The sequence below is a fragment of the Nerophis ophidion genome, linkage group LG06 (genome assembly GCF_033978795.1).
Source record: "Nerophis ophidion isolate RoL-2023_Sa linkage group LG06, RoL_Noph_v1.0, whole genome shotgun sequence".
NCBI lineage: Eukaryota > Metazoa > Chordata > Actinopteri > Syngnathiformes > Syngnathidae > Nerophis > Nerophis ophidion.
In genome coordinates, this window is record NC_084616.1 from 53,201,759 (window position 1) to 53,221,575 (window position 19,817).

Genomic DNA, 19,817 nt, shown 5'->3' on the forward strand with positions numbered 1-19,817 from the left:
TTAAAAAAGGCTCCAAAAAAGCGCACCCCGTGGTTTACAGAAGAAACTAGAGCTCAGAAATTATTATGCAGAAAGCTGGAACGCAAATGGCGCACGACTAAACTTGAGGTGCACCATCAAGCATTTAGTGATGGTTTAATAACTTATAAACGCATGCTTACCTTAGCTAAAGCTAATTATTACTCAAATCTCATCCACCGTAATAAAAACGATCCTAAATTTTTGTTTAGTACGGTAGCATCGCTAACCCAACAAGGGACTCCTTCCAGTAGCTCCACCCACTCAGCTGATGACTTTATGCAATTCTTTAGTAAGAAAATTGAAGTCATTAGAAAGGAGATTAAAGACAATGCGTCCCAGCTACAACGGGGTTCTATTAACACTGACACGATTGTATATACGGCGGATACTGCCCTCCAAAATAGTTTCTCTCGTTTTGAGGAAATAACATTAGAGGAATTGTTACAACGTGTAAATGGAATAAAACAAACAACATGTTTACTTGACCCTCTTCCTGGGAAACTGATCAAGGAGCTCTTTGTATTATTAGGTCCATCAGTGCTAAATATTATAAACTTATCACTTTCCTCGGGCACTGTTCCCCTAGCATTCAAAAAAGCGGTTATTCATCCTCTCCTTAAAAGACCTAACCTCGATCCTGACCTCATGGTAAACTACCGACCGGTGTCTCACCTTCCCTTCATTTCAAAAATCCTCGAAAAAATTGTTGCGGAGCAGTTAAATGAACACTTAGCGTCTAACAATCTATGTGAAACCTTTCAATCCGGTTTCAGGGCAAATCACTCGACGGAGACAGCCCTCGCAAAAATGACTAATGATCTATTGCTAACGATGGATTCTGATGCGTCATCTATGTTGCTGCTCCTCGATCTTAGCGCTGCTTTCGATACCGTCGATCATAATATTTTATTAGAACGTATCAAAACACGAATCGGTATGTCAGACTTAGCCCTGTCTTGGTTTAACTCTTATCTTACTGATAGGATGCAGTGTGTCTCCCATAACAATGTGACCTCGGACTACGTTAAGGTAACGTGTGGAGTTCCCCAGGGTTCGGTCCTTGGCCCTGCACTCTTCAGCATCTACATGCTGCCGCTAGGTGACATCATACGCAAATACGGTGTTAGCTTTCACTGTTATGCTGATGACACCCAACTCTACATGCCCCTAAAGCTGACCAACACGCCGGATTGTAGTCAGCTGGAGGCGTGTCTTAATGAAATTAAACAATGGATGTCCGCTAACTTTTTGCAACTCAACGCCAAAAAAACGGAAATGCTGATTATCGGTCCTGCTAGACACCGAACTCTATTTAATAATACAACTCTTACATTTGACAACCAAACAATTAAACAAGGCGACACGGTAAAGAATCTGGGTATTATCTTCGACCCAACTCTCTCCTTTGAGGCACACATTAAAAGCGTTACTAAAACGGCCTTCTTTCATCTCCGTAATATCGCTAAAATTCGCTCCATTCTGTCCACTAAAGACGCTGAGATCATTATCCATGCGTTTGTTACGTCTCGCCTCGACTACTGTAACGTATTATTTTCGGGTCTCCCCATGTCTAGCATTAAAAGATTACAGTTGGTACAAAATGCGGCTGCTAGACTTTTGACAAGAACAAGAAAGTTTGATCACATTACGCCTGTACTGGCTCACCTGCACTGGCTTCCTGTGCACTTAAGATGTGACTTTAAGGTTTTACTACTTACGTATAAAATACTACACGGTCTAGCTCCATCCTATCTTGCCGATTGTATTGTACCATATGTCCCGGCAAGAAATCTGCGTTCAAAGGACTCCGGCTTATTAGTGATTCCCAAAGCCCAAAAAAAGTCTGCGGGCTATAGAGCGTTTTCCGTTCGGGCTCCAGTACTCTGGAATGCCCTCCCGGTAACAGTTCGAGATGCCACCTCAGTAGAAGCATTTAAGTCTCACCTTAAAACTCATTTGTATGCTGTAGCCTTTAAATAGACTCCCTTTTTAGACCAGTTGATCTGCTGTTTCTTTTCTTTTTCTTCTATGTCCCACTCTCCCTTGTGGAGGGGGTCCGGTCCGATCCGGTGGCCATGTACTGCTTGCCTGTGTATCGGCTGGGGACATCTCTGCGCTGCTGATCCGCCTCCGCTTGGGATGGTTTCCTGGTGGCTCCGCTGTGAACGGGACTCTCTCTGCTGAGTTGGACCCGCTTTGGACTGGACTCTTGCGACTGTGTTGGATCCATTGTGGATTGAACTTTCACAGTATCATGTTAGACCCGCTCGACATCCATTGCTTTCCTCCTCTCTAAGGTTCTCATAGTCATTATTGTCACCGACGTCCCACTGGGTGTGAGTTTTCCTTGCCCTTATGTGGGCCTACCGAGGATGTCGTGGTGGTTTGTGCAGCCCTTTGAGACACTAGTGATTTAGGGCTATATAAGTAAACATTGATTGATTGATTGATTGATCATGCCCCACCACCGGGCCTGACTCCAGAGGGGGGCCCTGGTGACTTGAGTCCGGGCAAGGGAAATTTGGGTCCTTTCGATTGTATATTTAATAGAGGTATTTGAGCTGCTCTTTGTCTGATCCCTTACCTAGGAGCAGTTTTTCTTGGGAGACCCTACCAGGGGGCGTAAAGCCCCCAGACAACATAGATCCTAGGATCATTGGGACACGCAAACTCCTCTACCACTATAAGGTGGCAGCTCAGAGATGTGTGTGTGAATTAAAAAAAAAAAAACTTCAAGATAAAAGCAATGCAGCTTTAGTCCATGGATGAGGTAAGATTATAAAATATGTTTATTTTGTAATTCTAAATGATCTTAAACGGAGCGGTCAATGCCCAAGGGTAAACATTCAATGGAAGCCAGGTGGGTTTACACTATTAAACACAATCCTGTTAAAACTATTTAGAAGGCCAGATTTGTGGAAATACATAGATATTCAATTATTAATGAGCCATGACAAACATATTAGAGATTAAGGAGTTACAGCCATTTATTTGTGTCAACTTATCCTTATAAAACTTGTGATCACAAAAATAATATGACACAGATTTCAGCCGGTTGAACTGTCAGCAAAAAATGTATTTCACCGCACTATACACATTTTTGCATTGGCTTGTAAGTATTTATCAACAAATATCAGAATGGTCTTCAGTCACTACGTTTGAATGCACAACCATAATATGAGTTGTTGTATGGATTCGGTTGAAAACAGCTTTTTAAAAAATACATAGAAACACCTAAGATTGAGTTTGACTTTTATTGGATTAGATCAACACACATTTTCTATATAATTGGAAACCTAAAATTTAAACCATATACATACAGTACATATATATATATATATATATATATATATATATATATATATATATATATATATATATATATATATACATATATATATATATATATATATATATATATATATATATATATATATATATATATATATATATATATACATACACTGTATATATGTTCTTCTATTGATTAATCATTGGAGCGGGCTTTCTTAGCATGCACCTGAAGACGAAGCCAGGGAAAAGTGTGCTGTTTACACCAAGAAGGAGAGAAATTAATGCCACAATAGCTGAAACAATTCAGTATTTTGACAGAAAATGAGCAAAGTAAAAACCTACCTGTTCAATACATAGTAGAATTTTGTAGAAAAAGACAGTTTCAATATGTGACATGGTGACTGAGCACAAATACAACTGAGTGAACAGCTGTATTCCAATGCCAAAAACTTCATTTTTTTGTATTCAAAATTGAAGACAAACAGACTTAAAATATTATCTGTTTATTTTGTCAGTATATGATAAGTACACAACATAACATAAGATTTTCAATGCCGCTCAATAAATATATTTAATTGAAAGAGAGGAACATCAAAAAAGTACAGTGCAATCGCTTGCTTTGTCAAACCTATTAATTGAAGTACGAATTAAATTCCCATATTCAACAATTTGGACAACATAATTGACATGTAATAATAATTCAAAGCATTGTGAAAATGTTTTTTTTAATCATTCACACTGGAAATTTGTATATGTGTTTAAATGTCATTTGAACACATTAAAAGCTAACCATGTAAGAGCTGTGGAAATCAAAGTTATCCATCTGAACAGATGGCTACTACAACCAGTGACAGCTATTGTGTAGTATTGTCCTTCAAACCACCAAATTTGGCCTTTAGCATTTCTTAGATACCGTACACTACACTAATGACTGACTTCTTATAGAAGTGTAAAAAAATGGAGGGTGAATCTGTCTGTTTTAGTGCATGTAAACATTCTGAATGAAACAAAGCTTGGCAGTTCAGGAAAGCAGAAATCCAAAGAAGCAAAGGACGATGGCAGAAGATCCCTTAATATGTTGCATTTATGAAGCGCAAAAACCAAAAGAGCATCAGACTGCTACAGCAAAGCCTATCCGATTATTGCGACGGTCAAATTCTGTGTAGTAGCGAGCGATGAAGTTAGCTCCCAAAATCCAAATGGGACCTGCAGGGGGTGGGACATCCAAGCCCCGGAAGGTGACGATGCAGACATCCCCCTCCATCTGGGATTGCTGGAGCCAAAGGAAATAGTTTAAGACTGACAGTATACTGAACATGAATTGCTCAGCAACCACTGTCCAACTTACCCATATTATGTAATCCTCCTGGGTAAGTGAGTACTCATGGCCACCCAGATGGAAAGCGATACTTGGCAACGTCTTCACTGTGTCACAGTTGACCTTGTACTGAGTGAAAACATCATTCATGGCGCAGTCACAAACAGGACATTATGTCTGGCAAATATTTTCAGCATGAAACCATAATGCATTTGTGGAAGAAAAACATGCTTACCCCACTTTCATCCTGCTGGGCTCCAATAACTTTCATCAACACAGAGACAGAGGAGGCCGGGCCAGTGATGTAAGAGGAGCCCGTGTCTATCACAGCTGTGCAGCCCTCTGCGCAAAAGATCATTTCTGTCCCCACAGAAACACTAAACGAAGTGATGAATGAATTAGATGTTGTTTTCTTTTGACTTTTCCCCTGTCAGGGGTCTCCGCAGTTAGTCAACCACATAAATGCTGAGTTTTAACGCCAAATGCCTTTCCTGGCGCAACCAATCAAACCCGTGCCTCTATAAAAGTCTGACACCATAGGGAATTATCGACAGTGGGAGACGGAAAAAAAACATACCCTTTCATCATGACTTCCCATTTGCCCATTTCTTTGGTCTCCATGTAGTTAAAGTTTCCAGTGTAGTAGTTTGGGTCTGTGCCGCCCAGGACTAGCTCTCCACCTGGGGAATGTTGGGGGTCCCTAAAAAGACAATGCAGCACTTTACAGAGTTTTCAAATACATGGTGTAGTGCAGTGGTTCTCAAATGGGGGTACGCATACCCCTGTGGGTACTTGAAGGTATGCCAAGAGGTACATGAGATTTTTTTTTTATATTTTAAAAATAGCAGCAATTAAAAAATCCTTTATATATATATATTTATTGAATAATACTTCAACAAAATATCAATCAATCAATCAATCAATCAATCAATGTTTATTTATATAGCCCTAAATCAAAAGTGCCTCAAAGGGGTGCACAAACCACAACGACATCCTCGGTAAGGCCCACATAAGGGCAAGGAAAAACTTACCCCAGTGGGACATTGACAATGATGACTATGAGAAACCTTGGAGAGGACCGCATATGTGGGTGATCGAAAGCAATGGATGTCGAGCGGATCTAACATGATATTATGAAAGTCCAATCCATAGTGGATCTAACGTAACCGTGAGAATCAAGTCCAAAGTGAATCCAATATAGTGGCGAATATATGAATGTAAGTTCATAAACTGTGAAAAAAAATGCAACAATGAAATATTCAGTGTTGACAGCGAGATTTTGTGTGGACATGTTCCATTAATATTGATGTTAAAGATGTATTTTTTTGTGAAGAAATGTTTAGAATGAAGTTCATGAATCCACATGGATGTCTATTACAATCCCCAAAGAAGGCACTTTAAGTTGATGATTACTTCTATGTACAGTAGATAGATAGATAGATAGATAGATAGATAGATAGATAGATAGATAGATAGATAGATAGATAGATAGATAGATAGATAGATAGATAGATAGATAGATAGATAGATAGATAGATAGATAGATAGATAGATAGTACTTTATTGATTCCTTCAGGAGAGTTCCTTCAGGAAAATTTAAATTCCAGCATCAGTGTACAGAGTTGAGATCAAATTAAAAAGTAAAAAGTAAATAATGGGGGTTTAATGGAAACAAAAGAGAAAAATATTACAATAAGAATAAAAATAAAAAGCAACAATGGGAATACAAATATAACAGTAAACTAAGAATACAACAAGAGAAACTAGGCAGTAGTGACCATGTTAAAAGTATATGTGTAGAAATCTTTATTTATAATTGAATAACTTGTTTATTTTTCAAAAAGTTTTTAGTTATTTGTATATCTTTTTTCCCAAATAGTTCAAGAAGGACCACTACAAATTGGCAATATTTTGCACTGTTGTACAATTTAGTAAATCAGAAACGGGTGACAGTGCTGTGTTTTACTTCTTTATCTCTTTATTTCAATCAAAAATGCTTTGCTCTGATTAGGGGGTACTTGAATTAAAAAAATGTTCGCAGCGCGTGCATCACTGAAAAAAGGTTGAGAACCACTGTTGTAGTGCATTCTCAGGGCTGCCATTGTAATATTAGATTTGAATCTTATGATCTCTGAGGTATCTTAGCAAAGCAAAAGAAAACAGTTGCTGTACTTTTTCTCGTCCGAGCAAAATTGTATTAAATACATCAAGAAATCAGTCAGAATGTTTAAAATTGTTGTTTAGATTCCTCTTAGGTGTCTAAAGCAGTAGTCCCCAACCTTTTTTGCACCACAGACCAGTTTAATGTAGGCATTATTTTCAGGGACCGACTTTCCACTTGTGGCAGATAAAAATACAGCAAAAATAAGTGCATTAAAAATACAACTCAATATACTGCTAAATTGGTGGGAGCCCTGGGCGTGTTTATTCCCAATGAGATGCAAATGGAAATCAGTTTTTGGCTACAATCTGTCACATTTATATTTTATATGTTCATTAATGTGCATTGTATCATGTCACAAAGCCATAACAAATATAACAAATGGTAACTTACTATGAGGAGTTTTACTGTACATCTATAAACAAGCTTGTTGGTGTGTCTAGTGGGAGAGGCTATAGCTAAGTCGGAGAAAATGCAGTTGTTTATATATTTAATGTTTCTCTGCGGCCCGGTAGCAAATGTGTCACAGACCGGTACCGGTCTGCTATTTGGTATATCATCTTACTGCATAGCAAAATACCATGCAAAACACAATTGAAACAGATAACAGCATTGTGACTGCGGTGACGTTCAAGTTCCTTAGACACAAGTTCACCCATTGTGAAGCCATTTCATGAATATGTGACTATGTTTTAACAACCGTGGCAGTGAGAGGTCAGCTGACCTCCCCACTATACATACCTGCTGTAATAGATCGAGAACACCTCCTCCCTGAGGACATGTTGAGACATGATGCGATCAAACACTGGAGTGATGCCATCGATGGCCACATTTGGGTAACCCATCCCCAGGACTCCATCAAACTTAGCGAAGATGAAAGGCATGGCAGACAGTGTGGTTGCTTCAGCAAACACTTGGATCACAGGGATGCCGCCAACCTCAGAGCAGAGGAAAAGTTACGGTAAGATGCAATCTAAAACCATCACCTCTTAAAATCAAGTTGTTTTTTTGGTCATTTTCCATAAAGATTGTAACATTTAAAGTGTGGATGTTGTTGAATAAAGAAATATTGTAATAAATTATATTTGAGCGTAACAAAAGGGTTGTCAAAAATAACGAGTTAACTTATCAGAAAAATTAAATGCAATATTCATGTATATAGCGTATTTTTCCGAGTATAAGTCGCTCCGGAGTATAAGTCGCACCTGCCGAAAATGCATAATAAAGAAGGAAAAAAACATATATAAGTCCCACTGGAGTATAAATCGCATTTTTGAGGGAAATTTATTTGATAAAACCCAACACCAAGAATAGACATTTGAAAGGCAATTTAAAATAAATAAAGAATAGTGGACAACGGGCTGAATAAGTGTACGTTATCTGACGCATAAATAACCAACTGAGAAGGTGCCTGGTATGTTAACGTAACATATTATGGTAAGAGTCATTCAAATAACTATAACATATAAAACATGCTATACATTTACCAAAAAATCTGTCACTCCTAATCACTAAATCTGATGAAATCTTATACGTCTAGTGTCTTACGTGAATGAGCTAATTAATATTATTTGATATTTTACGGTAATGTGTTAATGATTTCACACATAAGTCGCTCCTGAGTATAAGTCGCATCTCCGGCCAAAGTATGAAAAAAACTTATAGTCCGAAAAATACGGTATGCAGATTAATCACGCAATTTTTTTTGACTGTACATGCTCCTTTACCTTAACTGTGGATGGTTAACTGAAAGGCGAACTGGGTTTTTATATGATCAGTGCAAAGTGAGGAGACTCCGACTGGTGTGCAAATTTCTGGTCAAAATACAATGACACACTGGCTGGACTTGGAAATGTTCCTGGATGACATTCTGACATAAAATTGAATTGAGTCCATTTATTGTGGTCTTTTTTGAAAGGGTAACATTATGATTTTATTTATTTTTTTACATTTAAAATGCTTCCTTGTGGTATGCAGTACATAATACGTAATGATGGTTCTCTGGTCAACATATTGCATGGATTTTGTTTGACGGACCATCTTCAAGCCACTCTCTATCAGTCTCTTCAGAAAGCGTCATTTTGTGGGCGGTTTTATTTACTTGTTGAAGCCCTTCTCTATGCCCATGTCTACACTATGTCGTTCAACCCCTTTAAACCAGGGGTCCCCAACCTTTTTTACACCACGGACCATTTTAATGTAGGCATTATTTTCAGGAACCAGCTTTCCACTTGTGCCAGATAAATACAGCAAGAATAAGTGCATGAATAATACAACTCACTATAACGCTGAATTAGTGTTTATTTGTGATGAGATGCAGATGGAAATCAGTTTTTGGCTGCAATCTGTCACTTTTCTGTCTGATATGTTAATTAATGTGCATTGTATCATGTCACAAAGACATAACAAATGGCAACTTCCCGTGAGGAGTTTAATTGGACATCTATAAACAAGCTAATTGGTGTGTCTAGTGCACAGGTGTCAAACTCAAAGTCGGCGGGCCAGATCTGGCCCTCCACGTCATTTTATATGGCCCGCAAAAGCCTGGAAATAATATGTTTCAATAAAATACCTTATATTTTCTTTCTCTACTTTCTTATTTCCTTACTAAAGATATTAGATTTTTTTTTTTAGTTTGACAGGGGAAAAAAAACTGCAATAAATATTATATTATCTAACTTTGTAGGTCAAAATCCAAATAAATACTTAAAAATCTACTTATCCGTCAACTTATCCATCAAATTGTACACTATAAAAATGACCAATAGATTTTACTGTTAGATTTAGGGAGTTTGTTGTTTTTTTAGCATAATCCTGTTAGTTGGAATAAAAAGGACCAATGTTTGTTTTTTTTACCTTAAAATTAAGTCGACTAAGTTGTCAGTTTTTTTGTTTTGTTTTTTTATACTGTATAGTCCACGGTTGATTATTTTATGATACCACAATTTATTATGGTAAAAAACTTGCATTTGAGTTGCCAAAATAAAATTTAACAGCGGTGCTATATTTTATATTTACAGTAATATGTAGAAAAAAAAACACCATACATTTTACAGTACAATATTTTACTGGCAACTAAGCTGCCAGTTTTTTTCTGTAAAAAACAGTAGTAAGATCGGCTTTTTTTTTTTAGTCTTTACATAATTTTTTTTTTAACTATTTTAATTTATAGGTACATTTGTTAATTATTTACTCTTACAAGCGGCCCTCTATTGGCAGCCATGACTGCGGTGTGGCCCTCAATGAAAATAAGTTTGACTTCCTTAGTCTAGTGGGACAGGCCAAAGTTAAGTCGGAGAAAATGCACTTCTTTATAAATTAATATTTCTCTCCGGCCCGGTAGCAAATGCGTCATGAACCGGTACCGGTCCCTGGACTAGTGGTTGGGGACCACTACCTTAAACAAATAATTATTTAGTCTATGCCCCTTTTCAGCCACACTAAATCAGCGTTTAAGGTCCCCATCCTCTGACACATTTTTACATGTATTTCATGAATCTCCAGCACTTAGCTTTGTATGGACTTATTGATCGTTTACAAACTGCGTTCGAAAAGGAAGTGACACTGAAAGTCCACGCCTCACACAGTAAGCGACATCAGAAAGAATGAGCCACAGCCATAATAAATGTTTTGTGACTCGAAGATAACTACTGGAAATTTGAAGGCGAGTCATCCAGACATGCCCGTGTTTTTTCTTCCGTCTGTACAGACGCTTGTGGAAATCACACATGAATACCTTAAGAGAAAGCTATTTCAGCTATTTGGGATACAACACTTCTTAGACGGCAAGAGAACTTTCCATTGTCCAGGTCAGCTGTGATTCTACTTAGCGAAAAACTTTGTCCGCTTGTTGAAGGAGAGTCAACGAGAATGCGAGCTCCCGTGGATGTGATAAAAAAAAAAGGTAGAGTGTGCTTAGTATTACCTGGCCTTCGAGGGAAGACTAACTACGGAACATGGCGAATGCTTTTGGACTGGCAATGCAAACTGTATTAGTTATTGTCCGCCACGTATGTCGTGGACTCGACGTCTATGTCCGGAGTATATAAAGTCACCAAAAACGAATGAACAATATAGGTGTAGGCAAAAGAGTGAGAAGTGTCCTGACCAGATTGTTGAGATCCACTGCTCGGATCTCTACACATTGTTGTTTGCTGCTTTGTTTTTGTATCACTCTCCATCATTCAACCCTCTGAGTTCCTGTTTAGTCTGTTTCCATGGTTTCTTATTAGTTTCAGCTGCTACAACTAATCACCACCCTTTATAAGCCAGCCTTTTCTGTTCAATCATTGTCGGATCTTAGTTTGTCGTCATGCAACTCCTGATGACTTGTCTCTCATTCTCTATCTCGCTAGCTCTCACGCTAAGCTTTATTTTATTCCTAGCTTTCATGCTAGTTTGTTTTTCCCTTTAGTGTGCCTATGTGCCAGTTTTAGTTTTCTATTTGTATATCCTAGCTTTCATGCTAGCGCTTTTATTTTCCTTTTCTGTTTACACCAGTGTTTTTGTTCTAGCCTGTTTTGAGTTTAATAAACCCCTTACTTCTTACCTTTGCTGTGTTCTTGCTGACGCATCCTCGGAGGACAGAATCCAGCAACAATATGCCACACAAGTCTCACACAGATATCTAGATCCCTAGATTGATTGATGTAAAATGTTCTTTATCACATTGTTTACGTGTCTAATAAGGATTTGATTAATTAATGATGGCTCAGGTGTGATTCACTGCAATATGGCCCCACAGCACACTGGATTCTGTCATGATCTGGGTTTTGGATCATGTTTTCTGTTTAAGACTCCATGAGTTCCTGTTTGCCCTTCTTTTTTTGTTTTGTCACCATGGTTACTCATTGTGTTCACCTGTCTCTGATTAGTGCTCGCTTGCTCACCTGCTTCCCGTGCACTAATCAGAGGCAGCATTTAAAAACCTGTCTTTGTCTGTCAGTCGGTCTGGTGACATTTCTAGTTTTTTCACCCCAAAGTTCATGCTGCTCCTTCATGCCATAGATCCATGCTCGTTTTTCTGTCAAGTAAGTTTTGTTTATTGTACATAGTTTTGTCTAAGTAGTGTTTCCGCTTTATGTGCGCCTTTTGTTTGTACTTTTTTTGTAGCTTCTGAGTTAAAGATTAAATTATGTTTTTACCTGCATGCCATGTCCCGAGTAGTCCGTCTGCTTTCCTGGGAGAACGACCCCGCAGCAAGCTGCTTCCCCCGCCCCATCATGACAGATTCCAGTTAATTGAAATACCACAACACTGGATATTGTTCAGATAAGTTCCATTTAAGAAATTGCTCACAAAGCAACAGTTTGTGAGTTCAAACCCCGGCCGACTCATACCAAAGACTATAAAAATGTGACCCGTTACCTCCCTGCTTGGCATTCAGCATCAAAGGTTGGAATTTGGGGTTAAATCACCAAAATGATTCCCGGGCGCGGCCACCGCTCCTGCTTATTGCTCCCCTCATCTCCAAGGGAGTGAACATGGGGATGGGTCACATGCAAAGGTTAATTTCACCACACCTGGTGTGTGTTTGACAATCATTGGTGCTTTAACTTCAACTTTAATTACCAAGCTGTAAATCAGTTTCCTTTTAAATTGCATGACAGCTAATTTTAAGAAGTAAACACTAAACAACCCTGGATCATTTTATTTCCAATATGCATTCTATAATTAATGGCGATAGTATATCAAAACAAAGTTGCCTCACAAACCTTGCTAGTGTTGTTTTGCAAGTAATTTAGAGTCTATCTTCATCCTAAGAATTATGCATTGCATCAAGTGGCCAAGAGCAATATATTGATCTATATTGCTGCATTTGCTTGTTAGAGTTTTATTTTGGTTGTGTAGTGTTTAAATAAAGGAATATGTCACCAATAAAGTATTGAAATATGTTGGACTCACCACAACGACATCCTCACTAAGGAATCCCCTGACGCTTCCTGAAGCATACTGGATAGAAAATCCTGTTCCGTTTTCCATGTAGGTGCGTGACAGGGAGGCATCATATCTGTTATGAGTGACTGAAAGTTCACAATTCATTGTAGTTGAATGAAGTGGTGGGAGACTTTCACTTAGAGTCAAAGCAAACAGATCTAGAGCTGCATGTGCATAACACTTACAGCAGGCCGTGGAGAATGGAGAGCAGCTTTGTGAGGGCACCCACAGGTTAGCTGACCCCGTGTCGAATACCACGTTAAACATCTGAGCCGGGGAGCCGATGCTGATTTCCCCGTAGTACTGAGTCTTTAAATAGGAAACAGATACGTTTTTCTTCATGCTGCAAATTCCTATTCAGACAGTGAAATTTCTTGGAACATTCTTAAAGGGAACCTTTGATTATTTTTGGTTTACATTTAACACACTTTCTTGTGGTCTAGATCCGTTGTTCTCAACCTTTTTTCAGTGATGTACCCCCTGTGAACATGTTTTTAGATCAAGTACCCCCTAATCAGAGCAAAGAATTTCTGATTGGAAAAACGAGATAAAAAAGTAAAATACAGCACTGTGTCATCAGTTTCTGATTTATCAAATTGTATAACAGAGCAAAATATTGCTCATTTGTAGTAGTCTTTCTTGAACTATTTGGAAAAAAAGACGTGAAAATAACTAAAAACTTGTTGAAAAATAAACAAGTGATTCTATTATAAATAAAGATTTCTACACATAGAAGTAATCATCAACTTAAAGTACCCTCTTTGGGGATTGTAATAGAGATCCATCTGGATTCATCAACTTAATTCTAAACATTTCTTCACAAAAAAAGAAATCTTTAACATCAACATTAATGGAACATGTCTACAAAAAAAATCTAGCTGTCAACACTGAATATTGCATTGTTGCATTTCTTTTCACAGACTATGAACTTACATTCATATTTTGTTGAAGTATAATTCAATAAATGTATCTATAAAGGACTTTTGAATTGTTGCTATTTTTAGAATATTTCAAAAAAATCACACGTACCCCTTGGCATATCTTTAAGTACCCCCAATTGAGAAACACCGGTCTAAATAAAACATATAGGATACATTTTTGTGTAAATGTTGCTTCACAATTACATGTTTAGCCCTGTGTGTGTCCGCAAGCAGTTTGAAATCTAAAATCACCGTTATGTTTTTATCTGACACTCAAGGTATTAAAACTCACGGGTCATACCATTGGGTACACCTTGACACTCACATTGATATGGTACTACACAAAAAAGCTGCTTTTATCAGCATGTATGTCGCTGCATATCGGTGTCATCATTTGCGTACCATGATTAGATGAAAATAATACTTTATCCTACTTTCTCTTGTGGTCCTACAATATAAGTAATAATGTCGCCAAGATGCCGTATTTTCCCCTCTGCATCTAGCACATTGTTTTTCAACCTCTGTGCCGCAGCACACTAGTGTCCCGGGACATACAGTCTGGTGTGCCGTGGGAGATGATGTAATTTAACCTATTTTGGTTAAAAATATCCTTTGCAAACTAGTAAGTATAATCCAAAAAAGTGCTGGGGCAGCACGGTGAAAGAGGGGTTAGTGCGTCTGCCTCACAATACGAAAGTCTTGGGTTTGATCCTGCGCTCGAGATCTTTCTGTGTGGAGTTTGCATGTTGTCCCTGTGACTGCATGGGTTCCCTCCGGGTACTCCCGCTTCCTCCCACATCCAAAGACATGCACCTGGGGATAGGTTGATTGGCAACACTAAATTGGCCCTATTGTGTGAATGTGAGTGTGAATGTTGTCTGTCCATCTGTGTTGGCCCTGTGATGAGGTGGCGACTTGTCCAGGGTGTACCCCGCCTTCCACCCGATTGTAGCTGAGATAGGCTCCAGTAACCCCCGCGACCCCAAAAATGGACAAGCGATAGAAAATGGATGGAAATGTGCCGTTATTGAGTGTCGGTGCTGTCTGGAGCTCGGCAGAGTAACCATGTAATAGTCGACGACAGCGGAAGGGAGTGTGCAGGTAAAAAGGTATCTAATGCTTAAACCAAAAGTCAACAAAGGGTGAGTGCAGCTTAGAAAAGGCATTGATGCTTAGGGACGGCTATGCGAAATGAAACTAAAACTGAACCGGCTGCAAAGTGAACAAAAACAGAATGCTGGACAACAGCAAAGACTTATAGCATGTGGAGCAGACGGGGTCCACGAAGTGCATCCGAATATGACATGACTATCAACAATGTCCACACAAAGAAACACAGCGACAACTTAAATAGTCTTGATTGCTATGACAAAGCGGGTGCGGGCAATAGCGCTTAAAAAAGACATGATACTGCTACAGGAAAATACCAAAAAAACAGGAAACCTCACCTAAATAGGAGCTCAAGACAAGAACTAAAACACTACACAGAGGAAGACACCAAAAAACTCAAAATAAGTCACGGTGTGATGTGACAGGTCCTGACTACTTAGAGACAAGAGCTATAGATGACTGCTTGGTTATTGTTTGAATTCATATCCAACACTTGTGAGAACGACTTTTTATTGTCAATATCAACTGCTGCGTTTCATTTTTTTATGTTTTCTGCTGGCGGTGTGCCTCCGGATTTCTTCAATGAAATAAATGCGCCTTGTCTCAAAAAAGATTGAAAAACACTGGTCGAGCAGATAATCCAATTTCATAGTGACCAATTTTGACCAATTTTTGTGTTAAATGTTGCGGACAGATACGGAAAAATCTATTTTCTAGACATCAGAGCAGGCGGGAGAAGGAATGACACCGGAGGCTACATCCATAACTGTCTTACAGCCTAAGGCACAGGGGGAGAAGGCTGGCAGACAGCAAATACTAGAAATGCCTACGAGTACTGCACGTCCACCACACTGTATCGATGGCCGCATTGATGCACGGGCTTACCCGGGCTGATGCTTTGGGGCCCCACCCAATCAGGGCTCCCCGATTTTGACGGGAGAATGCAATGTTTGGTGTTCATAGCTGTCAATCACAAATAGCTCAGCCTCCTCTTGGGATTGTGTACTGCTGCTCTGAGCGGGGCTCATACCCGCACCGCCCGTGTAAAAGACCAGCGTACTGCTATTGAGCTCTAACACAGGCAGTCTCGTGGATTGCCAGCATTTTGCTTGAAATTGATTAGCTTCTATAACACTCACACAGATGTGCACACACCCATCTCGAAGGAGAAGTATTCATGACAAAAAAATAATTTTTTGATATATTTGACTTGTTCATGTTTTGTTTGACTGTATCCTCTGTTAAAAAAAAAACATTATTCAAAGCTGCTTGCCAGCTCACAGCCAAATACATGAACCTTATGAATTAACAATTTGGTATTGTTAACAGGAGTATCCAATATTGTAACGACATGTATAAGTCAGAAAAGTAAAACAATCCAGATAGATCCCCTTTGAAGAATACCTTAAAACCATTGTGTAAGTTGTTTAAAATAGACATTTTGAGTTTTTGTAGGCTGGACAAGCACACATACACACACACACACACACACACACACACATTCGCATACGCAAACACAAATAATGCGTTTCTTAATACTCAGAGGACCAATTAGTCTCACATCCAAATAGTTGGTAAGAGGTGTGGGAACAGTTCCATTGCTTAGGTCTTGTGAGTTCATCTGGGCTAGCTCAGTCAACACCTGCTCCACCGAAACTCCCATATCCTGTAGTGTCTCCCTGATAGACGGCATCTTTTTCAAGCGTATTCTGAAAACAAAGCAGACCTTTCAGAAAAGTCATCCTCGTGAGGAAGATGAAAAACAAACATCCAACCCATAATGTGCACGTACAACTTGAATCACTTTATTCCTGTCAAGGACATTGTTCTATAGTTTTAAGCCACTTATAGAATACATGAGTGACCTGTCATGTAATCATGTATCAACACAGATTGGTCACCCAGTTAATTTTGGCCCCAAACGCTCCTTGATTTTAACCGCAGATGGTTACCTGAAAGGTGGCGTGGGTTTTTATGTCTTCAGTGATCAGGTGTCTAATGTATTATTCGTGAAGTACATATTGTAGTAAAGTAATAAAAGGTTAAAAAAAAAAAGCATTTACACTGCATTTGTGTCCAAATGTATTTGGGTATTTTGTAAGTGCTAAGTTTTTTTAATTTACAAGCATGTAATATAGTGTGATTAATTATGATTCAATACCATTCAAAAGTGTGACTAATATAATGAAAACAATAAAACATTTGACAGCTCTAAAATACATGTACTAAATACAATTACACATTTTTTAGACTTTAATATTATCTTATAGTCTGACATGCATTACATTATGATAAATCCAAAACAAAAACATTTTTTAAGTGAAAATAAATAATTAGATATCAGCTTGACCCATGTCAATGGAACCTATCCAACAAATTATACACTGTAAACAGATAATTAGAAAATAAAAAATGGTAGTTAAAATGCCAGAATTTTATTGTAAAAAAAACAAAAAAGCTTTGTACTGTTTTCCATTTACAGTAATGCACTGTAAAAACAACAACCTTTGATTTTACCGTAAAAAACATTGGCACATTTCTTATATTTACAGTTAATTTTACAGTAAATATAATTTTACTGGCAACTGAGCTGCCGATTCAGTTTGAAAAAACTTGGACGAACATTCTTGGAGCAGATTCCGAAAAACACTCGGGTGCTGTCATATACCAGGTAGATGATCTTTGACTAGCTTTTTTGCCGTAGGTCCTGAAAAACAACAGATTCGCAGGAATTTGAAATAACAATAATAGGTGCGAGAGATGTCCTTAATTCGTTGTAAATGTGGCCCCCAAAACAATTTAGCTGATTAGCTGCGCCATAAAGTGTACCGATTTGTTTTTTACTGTGTATGTTGTTAATAAAAAAGAAAATAATCAAAAGCATCGGCCAAGGTGTAATAATATTACTAAGCCAATCCTTATAAATTAGTATTCACATATTAGTCACTGTTAAAAATGGCTGGAATGTGGCCCTCAATGAAAAGGAGTATGACACCCATTGTCTGAAGATGTTTACAGTAAACTGATGTAAACTGATGTAAAAAAGAAGTCTTACCTCCTCAGAGAATGGCCTGTGCTGACTGTCAGTAACATAGCAACCAAACACCCCCAATAAGCCGTTAACATTGGCATGGTGGCTTTGGAGGACATCGGGTGGCAGATGTACAGTAGAAGGCTAGTAATGAAAGCTGAATTATTGACCTTTGGATCCACTCCTTCTTTTAATTTTCAGATAAACTTGCGAAAGCTGAAGCTGGAGCTGAGTGGTCTGAGCCGCCCAACTGTTTTATAGCATCTCAACTGTCCTCTTCACCGACAGGCCACTGATTCTGGCTGGGAGCGTTCCCTTAGGTGTCCACTTGAAAAAAAAAAAACCTCAACCCCCCAACGGCATGTCCCCATTGGTCACACAACCCCTCCTGTGATAAACAGGTCCCAGTGAAATGTCTGCACTTTGACCTTAAGGAAGCCACTGACGACAGAAAGCAGGAGGTGCGCATGCATCTTACTTTTGCAGCTGCAGAGATTGCTGAGATTTGCATGAACATCTGAAGCCTTTCAGTCTGAGGCACGCAAAGTTAATTCAACTTTTGAAGTATCCGTTTTCTATTCCAATAGACAAGGCGGACAGTGAACATCTGTGAATTCACTGCAAAGTATTTTGTAGAAATTTTTGGCAGATGAGCTTTGCCGATGGTGAGTGTATTTTTGTGTGTTATGATTTTTCAAATTGTAAGTTTGGCTGCCTCGCTCAAACCCGACACAACTAAACACCTAATCATTGCCAGCTCGCGCTTCCTGGGTTTTACTGCAGGGAGGATTCCCACAGTATCTAGCTTGTCAGTCCGAAGTCATGTGTTGGTACAGTACTGACCACCCAGTCGAGTGAGGAGATATGAGAGGGTTCTCATCAGCCCTGGCAGAGGTCAGAGGTCAGCCACAAAGAAAATAAGTCCACCTTCCAGTAAATGGTAGTACGTGGTTACATATGACGCACACGACGATTGACAAATCACTTTCAATCTTCTGTATAATTATTAGTGCTGTCAATTACATTTTTCATGCACATTAATTATACTTTATGTAATTATGTAATTGCATAAATTATTACAATATTTAAATTCATTTCAAATAAATATGACAATTATAAATACAAATTACAATTTATAGTCAGAATGTCAAGGAGTAACATTTTGTAAATGCTTTACATGAATACAAAACTATTTCCACTAGTTATGTGCAAATCACGACTCAAATATCAATACCGCCGATTCCAGATACTTATGTTGTAATATTGATTTTCACATTAAAATATTGACACTTTTGATACTTAAGTAGTTTGAGACAATGTATGTCATTAACAGGAACACAGAGTAAACAAGTAACTAAACTTGTGAATGAGGCAGTGTGTCAGTGTTGGGTGATTTTGTAGAGTGTGTAAATGTGAGTGTGAATGTTATCTGTCTATCTGTGTTGGCCCTGCGAAGAGGTGGCGACTTGTTTAGGGTGTATCCCGCCTTCCGCCCGATTGTAGCTGAGATAGGCACCAGCGCCCCCAGCGACCCCAAAGGGAATAAGCAGTAGAAATGGATGGATGGATGGATTTTCACATTAACATGTTCATGTAACTGAATTGTGCATTAGTTTTTATTCTAACGGTTGTTCTTAATAACACATTTATATTAATGTTTGTATTATTTTACCAATTTCCTTTGTGTATTGTTTGAACCATCATGTTCGTGTGTTTTGTATGAGTTTGTCTTATATTTTCTGTTTTATTAGCTTATTCATGCTACTACCTCAATATACATTAGAGCTTGAAATAAATAAATAACTCTGTCTTGTATTCTTTATGCCAAGAATGTACAAAATACAGTCCGCAAATGGGTTTAGTCTTCAATGCGGCCCGCTAGACATCACAGAGTGTTTTTACCTCAACTGTATCCTCTTTGTGGATTGATTCTTAGCATTTTAACAGCATTGATGGTATTCAACCAAAAGTTTAATTTCAAAGGGACTTGAACACAGCACCAACTTACAGTGTATGACCCAATCC

At 38.4% G+C, this 19,817-nt stretch overlaps 1 protein-coding gene across 1 annotated transcript; it reads right to left on the reverse strand.

Moving 5' to 3' along the window:
* Positions 1-3,802: 3,802 nt before the first annotated feature.
* On the reverse strand, positions 3,803-18,073 carry ren (renin). Its single transcript, XM_061902288.1, has 9 exons — positions 17,817-18,073; positions 16,323-16,470; positions 12,917-13,040; positions 12,699-12,817; positions 7,536-7,732; positions 5,211-5,333; positions 4,869-5,010; positions 4,664-4,762; positions 3,803-4,588 (listed from the first exon to the last, which is right to left on the reverse strand). Exons 1-9 carry the CDS (start codon positions 17,909-17,911, stop codon positions 4,427-4,429), a joined length of 1,209 nt encoding a protein of 402 aa, XP_061758272.1. The 5' UTR covers positions 17,912-18,073; the 3' UTR covers positions 3,803-4,426.
* Positions 18,074-19,817: the final 1,744 nt, after the last annotated feature.

Coding starts and splice junctions, on each gene's coding strand:
- ren (XM_061902288.1), bottom strand. CDS start 17,911: ATGTCCTCCAAAGCCACCATGCCAATGTTAACGGCTTATTGGGGGTGT. Junction 4,763..4,868: donor CCCAGCAGGATGAAAGTGGG/GTAAGCATGTTT, acceptor GTTTTCACTCAG/TACAAGGTCAACTGTGACAC. Junction 4,589..4,663: donor AGGAGGATTACATAATATGG/GTAAGTTGGACA, acceptor CTTTGGCTCCAG/CAATCCCAGATGGAGGGGGA.